A 14,811-nucleotide genomic window follows, 5' to 3' on the forward strand; every position below is an offset into this window, starting at 1 on the left:
AGCACATAAAAATTCTTCAACACTGACACGTGAAAGCTCAAAAAAGAAATTCCACACTTTTCTTTGTGAGCTCAACCAGACGTGGATCCACACCTGACTGCTGCATTAATGCTGCACAGGGGCAGTGCTTCAACAGCTCTCAGCAGCCCTGACATTTCTCAGTCAAATAACATTTGTACAGCAAAAGCAAAGCAGCAGCTCAAAAAGCCTCTTCAAAGGAAGAATGCAGAGATGAGCATGCTGATTCTCTTCAGATTTCCATACGCTTGAACAGTGACCTGTGTCAGACTGACCCACCGAGTTAAGAGCAGCACCAGTTTTAGAGTTTCAAAGACAAAATGAAGAGAAAGCACTTGAAGGTGCTTCAAGAGCGCTGTTCAGCTCAAGTGCAACTTCCAACCTCATTTTTATGACAGAGTATTATTACCAGCTGCTGGTACAGGTGGCATGAAGCCAACCTTTTATTACAACGGTAAACACTAATCCCCTGCTTTTCAAAAATACAGCGTGTTACATTTTATCTACAGGGCTTTTTGCGTAGGAAGAATGACTAAAATACTCTGAGCTTAGAACCTCTACTGTATGAAAACACGCTTTGTTTGCAATACTTAAAATCTTAATGCTTACCTTGTGCTTGATAAACATGACTCAGAGATACTACATTTGCTGCAAAGGACAAAAATATAAACACATAAAACCTTGGGTACATTTAGAGTAAATATTTAAAGTATTTTAAAAAGTTACATAAATATAATATAAATAAATATTAAAAGTTATACAAATACATAGAGAATCTACAGCTAACACTTTCCCTCTGCTAAGTTTACTTTACAACTTAGAAAAGCCACACTGATCTTCATAAAAGATGGCTATGCATTCTTCCAGGCATTTAGTTTAATTCCTCTTGAATTAACATACAAAATTGGTAAAAATGCTTCTTTTCCTGAAACAAGCAGCATGATACATTCCTGATACAGTGTATATAACACGTGATGGAAAGAGTAATATCATTTGCACTTCTTTGAAATGGGAAAAAAAATTATTTTCAGTGAGTGCTTGTCCATGCACACACAAAGCTCATATTTCTCTGTGACCAGAGACAGAGGGCACGGACAATATGGAGGACAGCTCATGCAAAAAAATCAGCAGTTGATACAGGCAAAGAACATTTATGCATCAGGAATTAAACCACACAGTCCTAATTTGAAAAGTGTAAGGTATATTTTGTTAACTTCTAAAAAGATATTATTTTCACTAAAAAACGGGTACAGTCACATATAACTCAAATAATATAACAATCATCTTTTGAATAATCAGCTGTCACACCTTTCGTGCAGGCATGAACATGCTAAAGTAAGTTAAAAAGCTCCAAAGTAGATGGTGGATTTTTCATAGCAGATCACGTGATATTAAGAAAAATAATGAGCATCAGACACAACTACATTTTACAACAAAACTTTATATACTAAGATGAACAGACCTATACTAAGATGAACAGATCTTTATATAATAAGATGAACAGAGCACATCTGTTTACTTACTTTTGATAGCTAATTCATCTTTGAGAATATTTGTGTACTCTTCAGAAGAAAGCTGAGGTGGAAGCCCAACAACAAATAAATTTACTCGTACAGTAGATTTACCATTTTCCACTATGTAAAATCTTGTTTGATTCATCTGACGCACTGAAATCTATAAAAATTTAAAAAAATATGTACAAATGACATATTTTGTGCAATGCTATCAGCAACAAAATCCCAGATACTTCTGCACTTAGTGACTACATCAGCTGTGCTTAGAGAATATCAGATGAGCCACGTGGGAGAGTAACTCAGTACTTATTTTCTTCTGGAAGAAAGGGGACTCCCTGCTTGCTATTTTAAGAGGCCATAATGAATTCTGGCTCAATGCTTTTCTCAGTGTCACCCATCCAAGACTTAACTTGCTCCACAAGCTTTTGGGGTTAATGGTTACCACGGGCACAGTGGTAAGAGAAACATACATGGGCAACCAGGAGAAACCTTTTCAGCTGCTGCTTCATTCGGGCACTCAAGCTGACTCAGGGGGTCATCTTGGATGAGAGGACCACCGTGCAGTCAGTGCATATACCTGGCAGCTCACCATGTGACAGTCACATCATCAGCTGCCAACTACCCAATGGGCGGGGCATGTACTACTGGCATGCTGTTGGAATTACTGTTGCCTCTGATGAATCAAACAGAAGAGCCCCTGACAACCTGCCACTGCTGCTGGCAACGAGAAAGATGCTATAGAGGGGATAAAGGCCCACACAGTTCCAAGGAATAGCTGCTATTCCCTCTGCTGAACTGCAGCTGTGCAGGCCAACATCCCTGACCAACTTGCTGCCTCTCTGTGATCTTGTTCTTGATCTACCTCTCCAAGATCTTGTTGGATCTCTAGTAGTGACTATCCCTGCCTTGTAAACTGTTCATTACGATTTCTTTTTTTTACTATCACTAACTCCCCCATCTTCTCCTCGTTTCTTAGTAGCTTAGAATTTGTAATAAGTCATTGGACAGCATTTGGTCTTGTTTGCTGCCTTAATCTTCCCTGGGTATATGTATGTCAGACCATTGCCTCCAGTAATTGGATTGCGACAGCCATAAAAAAAGGGATCTTATTTTTCCTTCACATGTACCTTTCTTATGTCCTCGAGTCTGTTTAGAATCAGCTCCTGATTGTCCAAGACCATGCGCTGAACTATAGATAGAAAGAACACTACTCAGTGTTTGAAAGCAGTATACATTACTATCAGGATCAAATAAACAAACAAAAAAACAACCAAAATTTTAGGGAAAATTCAGAACATGGCATACATCTATTATTAACTTAAAGGATAATGCAGACTTGAACTACATATTGTTCAAAGACCATGAAGGTACTTTGCACTGTCTGAATTTGTTCACAGCTCTTAAATACCTCCTTTTGAAAAAAAGGTAAAAACAGTCTGAAGATATTGGAAAGACAAGTGGTACTTTATTAAGAAGCCAATTGTTAAGACAGTGGAAGATTTTAAAACTACATTCCCTGACAACTAACCAACAATTCCCTGAAAATAACCTACTTCCATACTCTAGGAAACAATAGAACAATTCCAACAACTTCCAACTGAAGCAAAATTGCATCACAGAATCATATTCAATGATAAGCTGGTGATGATATGATCTCATGATTTAAAACAGAGCACCAGAAGCAAAGATTCACAAGGCTCCAACAATCTTTCAGAACAACTAACTGAAAACACTAAAAAAAAAAAAGAAGGCAAAGCTGTAGTCCAGTATATGAATTACAATGATATTTACTAGACAGAACATCTTTAGACTACTTACAATCACAGAATCCTTAGAGCTGAAAAAGACTTTTAAAGGTCCCCAGTCTAACTCCCCCACAATGAACAGGGATATCCACTGCTCGATCAGGTGCTCAGAGCCCCATCCAGCCTGACCATGAATATCTCCAGTTACAGTGCACTCACTCCATCTCGGGGCAACCTGTGCCAGTGCTTTACCACCTTACTTCAAATAGATTCTTCCTTATATCCAAGCTAAATCTCACCTCCTTTAGTCTGATACCATTTCCCTTTGTACTATCACCATAAACACTGATAAAGAGTCTGACCCTTTCCTTCTTGTAGCTGCCATGTTTAGACACTGTTTAGATGCCGAAAGCCGCTTTCAGGTCTCCTGGAGCCTTCTCCTCTCCAGACTGCACAGCTCAGCCTCTCTCAGCCTGTCCTCACAGGAGAGGAGCTCCATCCCTGGGATCATTTTCGTGGCCCTCCTCTGCATGCGTTCGAACAACTCCGTGTCTCTCCCATGCTTAGGACTCCACATCTGAACTCAGTACTACTGTTGAGGCTGCAGCAGCACAGAGCAGAGGGGCAGGATCCTCACCTCTTTTGACCTGCTGCTTTTGATGCAGGCCAGGATATAGCTGGCTTTCTGGGCTGCGAGGGCACACTGCTGGCCTCTTTCCTTGGCCCATCACTGCTTTATTATTTATTTTTTATTTATTTTCTTTTTTATACACTTCACTGGCTTCATTTCCCTCTCCATGACACCTTACAAATGAAGGAATATAGTACATATAGATGCTATCCACAGACACTCTTTGGACTGGATGACAGAAAAAAAAGCCCTGAAAAAAGTGTCCCTTGAACTACCTCAGGACTTGAATTTGCTCTTGTATGAGGGTAAGTGTCAAGACAAAAGAGAAGAGAAGGAAGGAAGCCAAATGAATGTTACAAATAATCTTTACTAATTAACTGCAGTTAGGACATTTATGTCAGTTAAAGGTAGCTTCCCAAAACAAGGTTCGAAGTATTAACATACATCAGAAACCAGTAATTAATTTCTGTGTGATGATGAAGAAACAGGAGGGAGTTCTATGCCCGCAGGACATGCATGACTGAAAGTAGTCAACGTAACTTCTGAATAAGCATTCCAACATGATGGCGAAGTTTCATTCAAGCAGGCATGTATTTTAAAAAATTAATTAACTGTGACTGTGTTAAAACGAAAGTTAAGCACTAGAAGATCACTTACAGATGTGTCTTTGGTCAATGATCCTTCACTCACCTTGCTTACTGCCCATAAGTACTTCTTCCAGTTTGAAATTCTGGAGACACTCTGTCTGCCAAAAGATAGAGCATACAAACAGTAGTTTCTAAAGATGACACAGTTTTGCCTGATAGTTACACATTATCTTATCCACCACACACATAAAGCATGGAAAATTAAACATTTTAAAGCATGGAAAATTAACCTTTTTTTTTTTTAAATCAATCCCTAACATACTCCTTCTCTTACACATACTGTCAAGCTACCGTGGTCTCAAGTATTTTGGGCATTCTGACAGCCCCATTGAGAAAGAACATCCACAAGGCACTGCTGATGTTCCTTGTTCAGTGACCAGCAGCTCAGCTAATGTATTTCCACAGTGTCAGAGCTAGCGTGCAGGACAAGGAATGAACTCGCTCTTTGAGAAGACCAGTCAGGAGCCAGGCTTGGCAAAAGTCTGGCTCCTCATCTCCATCAGTCTTCATCTCCTGGGGCACTCCACTAGCACTAATAGAAAGAAGCTCTGCTCACGTGACATGTCCCTCCTCCAAACTGTACTGCCAGCACTGCAGGGAGCACATGACTGTCTCGCAGCTGGAGAAGAGAAGCTGGGAGTTCAATCACTTGCAAGGATTACTGTGACCCTGGAAACACATGACACTCAGGACTGAGCAGATCTTCATTTCATTACATGAGACTCAGAGGACAAGTGAACTTAGTTTGCACGCCATGGACCAAGATCTTAAAAGCCTCAATTACTACCCCTGCTTTGCCTGAAATCTGATGAGAGCTCTTTGGAGATGATCTTCAGCACATGCAAATTCTGGGTATTAAGAAGTGTTTTCCTTTGTGTATGCATTTCACGCAGACATCAGAGAAAACCTTTTAAAAACTACCAGTATCAGATAAATTGCAAGTACTCCAGAGAATTAAGTCTCTCACAAATGCAAACTAGCTTTCCAAATACAGAGAGGTGGAAACACTTCCCAAACCTAGCTATCATAGAATCATAGGGGCTGGAAGAGACCTCAAGAGATCATCGAGTCCAACCCCCCTGCCAAAGCAGGTTCCCTACACCAGGTCACACAGGTAGGCGTCCAGGCGGGTCTTGAATATCTCCAGAGGAGACTCCACAACCCCCCTGTGCAGCTGTGCCAGTGCTCCGTCACCCTCACCATAAAGAAGTTCTTGCACACATTCGTGCAGAACCTCCTGTGCTGCAGTTTCTGTCCATTCCCCCTTGTCCTGTCTCCGCACACTGCTGAAAAGAGTCTGGCCTCACCACTTTGTCCCCCACACCTCAGATATTTATAAACTGGATCAGGTCCCCCCTCAGTCTTCTTTTCTCAAGGCTAAACAGACCCAGTTCACTCAGCCTTTCTTCATAGGAGAGATCCTCCAGGCCCTTCAACATCTTTGTGGCTCTCCATTGGACTCTTTCCAAGAGATCCCTGTCTTTTTTATACTAGGGAGCCCAGAACTGGACACAGTATTCCAGATGAGGCCTCACCAGGGCAGAGTAGAGGGGGAGGATCACCTCCCTTGACCTGCTGGCCACGCTCTTTTTACGGCATCCCAGAATCTTGTTCAACTTCTGCTTTTGTGCAGGTAAAAAGAGATTTCAGAGAAGAATTTCCAAGTTCTGTTAGAAGGTCTGCAACGCCTGAAGAAAACTATAATGAACAAATCCTAGAATCATCCAGTGATGCAAAATGAGCTGCCATGTACTTCACAGTGTGTGCACAAAGACAGAGGTGTACCACTGCATCACCTGCTCCAAACACTAGCCACGTGTAGCCTCCAAGTGCCCTATAAGTAACTGAGGAAGATGATGGTTGCTCTCTGTGAGTACAACTGTTCCCTGTAGCAGAGGAAATGTGCTAATCACTGGTGAGCTCATCAACTTCTGAATGAAATGCACACACTACAGATTCATGTCTCCACAGCTGTGTGTTTCATTCAGACTGCCAGTGCCTTGGCACACTTACAAATTCTACTAACATCTTTCATAAAAGTTGTACTATCTTGGCCCCAACTGTAAAATAGGCAGATTGAAAACAGATAATATTCAACAGAAAATGTTCATAATCAAGAGATACAAGATGTATCTAACTATCTGACCTCCCCACTGAGGTTGGAAGGAATGAAAATGGTAAACCATGAGGGTGCCATTCATCCTTGAGTTTATTCTTTGCAGAAACAGAGACTAACATGACTGTCTTAGCAATGATGGCTGAAATTCCCCAGTGAGTTAAGATAAGCGATAACTCTATAAGTATTTTAAACTCATATAATGTCAGAAAAATTACACAGCTTACTACGAAACTTGATACAAGTAAATCTGCTTGACTGGAGAAGATTGCCATTAACTTTCACCAAAGAGCAACTTTTACCACTGAAAGATCCACAAGAGGCTGTCTAGAAAGCATTAACAATATCAACATTAACAGCAAATGGAGCAATAGAAATCCCTCTTTGAGGAAAACATGCACACCCCCCTGAAGGTCACCCAGGTGACATGTTCATTATCTTGTAATTACCTGCCTTCCAAGTAATGGAAGCACTTCTTTGATCACAGTCTGTGTAGTGCTATTCTTATTTACTCGAAGAGAAATGTATGCCATTCCTTCCCTGGAAAGAAAAAGGAATACTTACATTTCTCAGGACAATCATTTCACCTCATTACATACCCTTTTAAAATAAATGGCAAATTTACTAAGAGTTAGGAAGAAATTTGTACTAAATGAAAATGTTCTTTTAGGCAAATTGAGTATCAGCCACATGAGACAAGCAAACACTTTAACTAATCATTAAAATTGTTGCACTGCAAATGAATCTGTTCCTTTCAACAGAAATAACAGCAGGTCTCTGATACAGTTTGGCAATGCAGTTGCAGTATTAAAATGAGCAGATGTTTATATTTTATTTCATTGTTATTAAGAAAAAAACAGGTCATCAGCTAGTCTTCACTGCTAAAAATGCTTACAATGTACAGTGTCAGTAGAAAACAGAACAGACATTTCGCCTTTTTCTTCCTACCCTCACATCCGAAGTTGTACTAAATTATTTGCATTTAATACTTCTTTCAAAAGAACACCAAGCTGCCAAATGATGTGTATCTGTCCTCATTTGTTTACAGATGCAGCTATGGAAAAGTTCCATCATCTTGGCAAAATGCACAGTAACAGAACTGAACATAATGTGTTCTGTGCATGCAAAAGAAACCATCAGCAGGTTTCAATGCAATGAAATGAGTAATATGTACATTACTTTTTCAGAAAAGTAAGCAAAAGATTCCTTCAATGCAAAAGAAATAATGACATCGTCTTGTTAACACTAATGAGATCTCAATGATAGAAACTTGCTGGAGAACTACAGACAAACATAACTAAGGAAGACAGCTTCATAGTAAAAGAGATTAACACTCACCACAGCCAGGCAGGATAAATTCTGATCACTTCCTCGTCTTTTGGTTTGGCTCTTATAATCCAAGCTTCAGGAATAGATTCTTGGAATACTGAGCCCAAGTTACTGTCCTCTGCAGCATCATTCCTGTTGATAACATCATCAGACAGCAGTGCCTGCTGCGTAAAGGTCTGCAGCTCATACTCCTGCTGGTCATCATTTATATGGTATGCTCTCAAAGCAGCTTCCTACAACACAGACAGATAAATTATCATTTCCTTGACACTGCACAATAATACCTATATAGCAGCTGACATTCACAAATACCCTACTTTAAGAATCAACCTTTACAAGTTTTAAGCACAGAACAATAGGGAAAAACAACAACGAAGTTTTGAAAACAAATTTTCATTGGAAAAATAAAAAGAAAACCTGAGTTGTCATTGGAAAGCACTGATCTGAACACAGTACTTTTGCCAAGTGACAATCATTTAAACTCCATATTTAGAAGTAAAATTCAGCTCCAATAAAATTTATGTGCAGGGCAGGCAAAATTTACTCTGAAATAAGATGTGAAGTTACACTTGGTTTTGCACATATACCCTGCAGTGCACACAGCCTAGTAAGTCATGCAGGAAAACTGGCAGTAATCTGACATATTGTATGCAGCAGCCTGACAAAATGCACTTACAAGCAGCAATTCTAAAGAAAAATGCCTTCAGCCTTCTGTGCAATTTTCTATGGAGACTACTGACACATAGAACATTAGAAGTGATTTTCAAAACTCTTATTGATTTTAAGCACACTATCAAGATAACAATTTTAATGAGCTAAAAGCTTTAATCTCTAAAGTAAAGTATTCTACATACTACTGTGACAATTGCTTTATGACTTGAAGTTCTTAGCATTCAGTGGTGCAACTCCCCATACACACTCTGGGTTGTGCTCTGCACAGCATGGGGTCTCTACTTAGTTAAAAATCAAGATGTGTACAGAACATGTTGTTCAGAATCGAGTCATCTTTCCATCCAATAAAAACTGAAACAGCTGAACAGCGGCCATTATGTGATCAATAATTCACTCCTTCCACAACCAAGCAACGGGTGTCAGCGTGGCATGTTCCAGTTTTTGAAAGTGAAACACTGGTGGCTAAGCAGCATCAACTTCAAACTATTAATGAAGACTTCCACGCTACAAAAGAGGAATGAGATCTAAGGAGCTGATGATCTACTATTGTATACGTATTCTGCATATATCCAGCTCACATCAGTAAAATCAGACTTCAGTGTCGCAACAGGAAAAGAATGCTTAACAAAGGATTTTCTGCTGCACAGACTGTAGGCTCCATTATGCAACAGACATCGAGACAACAGTATCTACAGATGTTCTACAATAACAGCACTACACGAAGAAATCAAATGACATTAAAATATTCTAGACCACTTACAGGTTTTGTTGAGTTACATTTCTACAATCGTTAGCCTTTGAATATTGCAATATATAAATTATTTGCTCCTTCATGACACTGTAGTATTGACCTTCACTGGGTTTCTTACCACAACTTCTTCATTTTTTGCAATCCTTGGAACAGAAATCAGTCGAAATTGATTGCGTTTCACTGCATCACTCCCATCAAATATCTTTAATGTTTGTTTACCTGAATGAAAACAATTATTGTATTTCAGTAACACACCCCTCAAAACGTAAAGCTACCTGCACAGGAAGCATACAGCTATTCAAAACCAGGTCTTAAACCAGTGAATTGCTTCTTCATCACAAGTTTTGAGCCTGAACTTTTTTGTTCTGTCACTGTGCATTTAGAACAGGTGTACATTTATGGAAGAAATACAGAAGAGTATTTTAAGTAGCAAAAAAATTATCTGTGTTTTCGTTATGAGACCACAGCACTTATTTCATCACTTTGTCATTCTCACCATTCACAACTGCCTTTATTATTGACCAGTTTGACATTGTGAACAACATCATCAAACCCAAGCCATTGCCTTCAAAACAATTCCCAAAGCAGTGCCACTTTAGAAAAGATCCTTATGAAGGAAGACTGAAATACTTGGCCCAGGTGACAGGAGAAAACAGAGGAACAGTAGCAAAATGAGAAGAAAGAGCTGAAGCAACTGAAGAACTGCAGCACTTGGCTGTACTGCATGTCACTGCAGCATTATGAAGTCCCAGCTCAGAGCACGGAGCGCAGGTTGCCACACAAACACCTCTGAAAGGTGTGAAGCATTAAGCATTTCAGATTAGTCTTTCCACAGAGATGAGGTAAGACCTGCTCTGCTACAGTCCACTGTAGGACCAAGTTTTCGTGTCATTTAAGTGAGTCTTTTGAAAGCAGCAGTAAAGTGTGGCCAAGTCCTGAGAGCACAGGCAGATCCTGAGCAGTTCTAAATACGAGAGAGCATCTGTCTTGTCCTTCCTCTTTGGAAGTGACCATGTTTCTCTGTGCAGACCAAGTAAGAGGCTTTAAGAAGAGGGACCTTTTGCACTCTTCTCATCAAGTCTCTTCTAAGGGACCTGAAGAGTAGCTCAGTTTTGCAGGTTCTTTCGCTCATTCCCCAAGGAGCCCGGGGTCACTCTCCAGCAGCCGTGCCTGTTCTTCACAGTCAGAATTTGTTCTTTCAGCCTTGCACCTTTACAGCAGAATTGTGAACTAAAGTCACACTGTGTGTAGCAGTGTTATGGAGTGTTATCTCACAATAAAGCCATACTGCAGTCATCATAAGCACTATGACTGGTAGGAGCTGATGACTTGCAGATTTGAAGTGCTCAGTGGCTTAACAGAAAGCCACGAAGAGCTGGTTAATCATGCAGCCTGTTAATGCACACTGTGATGGAGCTGTACCTTACGTGCTGGAGTCTGACATCGTCATTCACTTCATGTGTAGAAATGTTTCATAGCATACCAGAAGGGTCTGAAAACCTCACGTTCTGGATTAGTATTGGCATGTAGGCTTGAAGAACTATGCTATTAAACTATCCCTTGCTTAATGGTTGAAAAGGAGAACTGGAACTGGAGGAGTAAAAAAAACCCACAATAATAACAACAACTCATTCCTAGGTGGTGGCTGGAAAAAGCAAGCAAGTGTCCCAGGCAGAAATCCACTGCTATGTATCTCAGTGCTACAGTGAGGGCCTCTTAGTAAAGACTGCAGCAGAAAACTCCTTTGCACTTCACTGATGCCCTGATAGCATTCCCAGACACACTGTCCATCCAACGCACCTGTTGGAACATCCTAACTAACAGGAGATCAAATAAAGGTTGCAGGATGTTTCAATGTGTACTCTGTGACTTCATCCAAAGGGAAACACTGCAGAACCAAAGGTTCTTCCAATGTTATGTTTGAAAACAGCATGTTTTATACAAGATGCTCATGCTGAAAGAAAACTCATACTGACAAAGATGGTTATCATACTGACTAAGGTTATCTGCCTTTACTCCGCCTTGGTGAAACCTCATCTGGAGGACTGTGCTCCAGCCCTGGCCTCTTCAGGACAAGAAGATACATACAAGTACAGGAATGGCTCATAAAGATGGTGAAGGGATAGAAGGACAGGAGTATCCCTCATATGAGGAGAGGTTGTGAGTGTTCATAGTGGAGAATGAATGCTCAGGGAGTCTAACCTGTTCAATTTAGTAACAGAAGGGTGTAGGTATAAGCAAGCAGGAGGCAACAGGCAGATACTAAAAACATTTTTTTCTTAGGTTTTAATGTGCTGTGAGGGTGGTGAAACACTAGCCAAAAAATGATCTACTCATTTAAAAACTGCTGGATTAACGTCAGAAAAGTGAACTTATTGTAGGAACAGATTTCTGTCTTAGTGATCTGCATGCTTACTGCTGCATGGACAAATTTTAACCAAAAGACACTGTGTCCTGGGTGACCTTTTCTTGGGCTAATATGACTTGAGAAAACACAACAAACATGTTGCTGAAGCACAACCAATGTTCTGAATATAAACTTTCATAACATTATTGAGATCTGAACTGTTTTCTCTAGCAATCCAGATGGTAGACAACCATCTGAGAATAAAAACAGACATCCAAGTTTTAGAACTTGTTTTCATTCAATCTGCCTTTGTAGTCTGCTTGTAAGATACTAGATGTCCTGACAGAATCCTAAGTAATTTTATCTGAAGGTTTTTATGAGCTTTCCACTTCTTAGGACTAGACAAACACTGTGTACAGCTGTCTTGAATCAGACTCTCAAATAGGTTTGTAAGGAAGAATTTGGATCTCAAGCATGTTCCTTAAGGCAGCTTTACTGTATTAAAGTCTGCTCAATTCTGCTTTCCTTAGGGTAATATGGTTTCTTATCATATAAAACAGTTTATATTTATGAAGAGAAAAAAGCACATCTTAACTACTCTTTCACTGTCTTCCTTATTGGGATCGCTTTTACTATAACCTGATGAAAGTTGGCTTTCTTGCAAATCAGCTTCCGGGGACAAATAAAAAGCCTAACAGCTACTTATTTGATGACAACTAGTTACTTCTTGACTAATTCACAGATTCATAGAAACACTAGGTTGGAAAGGACCTACAAGATCATCTAGCCCAGCCATTCTCCTGTCACCATCCCTACCCACTAAACTACTGAATCATACCCCTTAGCACCTCATCTAAATGCTTACTGAACAGCTCCAGGGACAGTCACTCCACCATCAAGTGCAAATCCACATCATGAAAGTTACCGTGTGTCTTTTGAGCCTGGATATATCAAACTAACCTTGTAAAAGAAGATCAACTATAATTCCTTTTATCGTTAAACAAAGCCATTTCACTCTCCTGCTCTGAATATGAAGTTTAAGAGAATGATCAAATCATAGAAAGGAGGCCCATGCATCAATTTTTAGTATTAAAAAATTATTCCTAATATGCAACAGATGCATTAAAGTCTTATAGTTCGAAGGAGTTACTGCCTAGTTTACAAAATTAATATTTCACTGCAGAATGCTTTTGCTTTAGAACTTCTGTTTTTTTCCAAATGCACTAGACTACACAGTATCAGGTATTTTCTCTGAAAAACTTATTATTATTACTTATTATTACCTATTATTCTTATGGGTTAGCCTCAATAAGCTGTTCCATACCACAGAACTGCTCACTGTGGAAAATGGAAAATTATCTCCAACCCAACCTGAACTGTCAGCTGAAAGAAAAAACTCTGTTCTTCATCATTACAGTTTTCAAGGGGAAGACAACTACAAGCAGGTCAACTGCAGGCATAACATACCAAACTATGAAACTGGATTTATAAGGCAAAGGTACTAAGTTTCACTGGGAAAAAATGATAAATAGCATCTCATGACTCATATTTCTTCACTTAAAGAATCTATGCACAGAGGGCAGCCTCTGAAAAGATGTACACTGTGTCTTGTGGCAGAATGGAAAATGACAGTTTTTTTCCATTCAAGAAAAATACGAAAAATACTGGTGGAATTCAATCTGAAATTTTAGCTAGGCTGCTCAAGATCAAGAACCATCCTTCCAAATAAATTGTGCACTATCTGCCATCTGCTCTGATACAACACTTGTGACGTGAACTTTGGGCTGTTTCATTATTACCTCTCAGAGCCATCAAGGCAGCAGTAAAACAGGTATGACTCCTATTTCTTTGTTTCTTTCTTTCATTTTTGTTGGCTTTACGAGAAGAGTCTTTGACAGATTCTTTCTTTTTCTGGATGTTTTTCCAAGAAAGCCCTTGACAGATTTGAACCTTGAACCAGTTTTCATGATCAGCTTAGATAATACAACAGTTCTGGACCAGAGCTGTGTGACAGCTCTTCCATGTTCACAGCCAACTGTTCATCCATTTCCTCCAGGATTTCCTTCTTTAAGCACATACTGTATATATCAACACTTCTGCTGTTTTCACTTGTGTCTTCCTCTTCCCTTGCTTTAGGGCTCTAAATCCATTTAAACTGGATTTCAGAAGAACATGTGACATACAGTTATCTGGAGGTGGTTTTAGCAGGGTATAATGCCCCTTTTTAAAGCAGCTGAACATTTTGCTAAGCACCTTTTGAGAAAAAATCCCTAAAAAAAACACACACACTGTCCTTGCTCATTCCTGAAAATGGTGTATTCCTGCCTGAAGAATTAAGGCGAAGGTTTCCTCCGCTCTGTCAGCAGGTTTGGGAGAAGACACTAACAAGCAATAAGCCAAAGACTTGGCTAAAACTAATAAAAGAACTCTGCATCCTACTTTGGAACATTATCAAAAGACTCAGACACGAAAAAGAGAAGAAGAAAGAAAAAGAGGGAGAAGCAGCAAGATCTCCTGACAAGCCTTGTCACACGGACCCTTAAGACAGGCAATATTATTAGCTAAAATTCTCTCCATACCCTTCTGGTAATGATGGTACAGAAATGCAGGGAGATTCTATACTATTTCCTCTTGAAGATATTTGCTGGAAAATATCTTTAAATTTTCAGGAAGTACACTTAGATAAAGTGTTTGATTGTCCTGAAAAAAACAGCTACAGTAGTAAATGTTTTGACCACCAGATGGTAGGAGACATCAAGGGTGACAGGAAGAAGTATTCACAGAGCAAAACAGAGACAGGGTGACTGAGAGACAACCAAACCAAACAGGCAGCAAAACTGGGGAGCAAATTTGTTACTAGGCAAGGAGGGGAACCAGGAGATGCTAGTGATGGACAACTTAACAAAAGAAAATATAACACAACTCAGAAGTGAGAACAGTAGCAGTCTATATCAAGTGCCAGAAAAGGCAAAGGGGGCTAAGGGAGGAAGAAAGAAAGATAAGCACTGCAGTGGGAAAGTGAAACAAAACAAATGTAGTAT

The 14,811-nt window shown here is 39.7% G+C and overlaps 1 protein-coding gene across 1 annotated transcript in view; it reads right to left on the reverse strand.

Annotated features, from left to right (window-relative positions):
• DGKQ (diacylglycerol kinase theta) overlaps positions 1 to 14,811 on the reverse strand; it is an 83,083-nt gene that overhangs the window by 20,570 nt on the left and 47,702 nt on the right. Inside the window, exons 8-14 of the mRNA XM_065745624.1 lie at positions 9,542 to 9,642; positions 8,010 to 8,233; positions 7,121 to 7,211; positions 4,599 to 4,653; positions 2,660 to 2,721; positions 1,542 to 1,692; positions 628 to 666 (exon numbers count right to left, since the gene is read on the reverse strand). Coding sequence (XP_065601696.1) covers positions 628 to 666; positions 1,542 to 1,692; positions 2,660 to 2,721; positions 4,599 to 4,653; positions 7,121 to 7,211; positions 8,010 to 8,233; positions 9,542 to 9,642 — 723 coding nt within the window. The remainder of the gene's footprint in view (positions 1 to 627; positions 667 to 1,541; positions 1,693 to 2,659; positions 2,722 to 4,598; positions 4,654 to 7,120; positions 7,212 to 8,009; positions 8,234 to 9,541; positions 9,643 to 14,811) is intronic.

Source organism: Cyrtonyx montezumae, unplaced genomic scaffold (genome assembly GCF_038088225.1).
Source record: "Cyrtonyx montezumae isolate F1298 unplaced genomic scaffold, pur_monq_1.0 scaffold_36, whole genome shotgun sequence".
In the NCBI taxonomy this organism is placed as follows: Eukaryota; Metazoa; Chordata; class Aves; order Galliformes; family Odontophoridae; genus Cyrtonyx; species Cyrtonyx montezumae.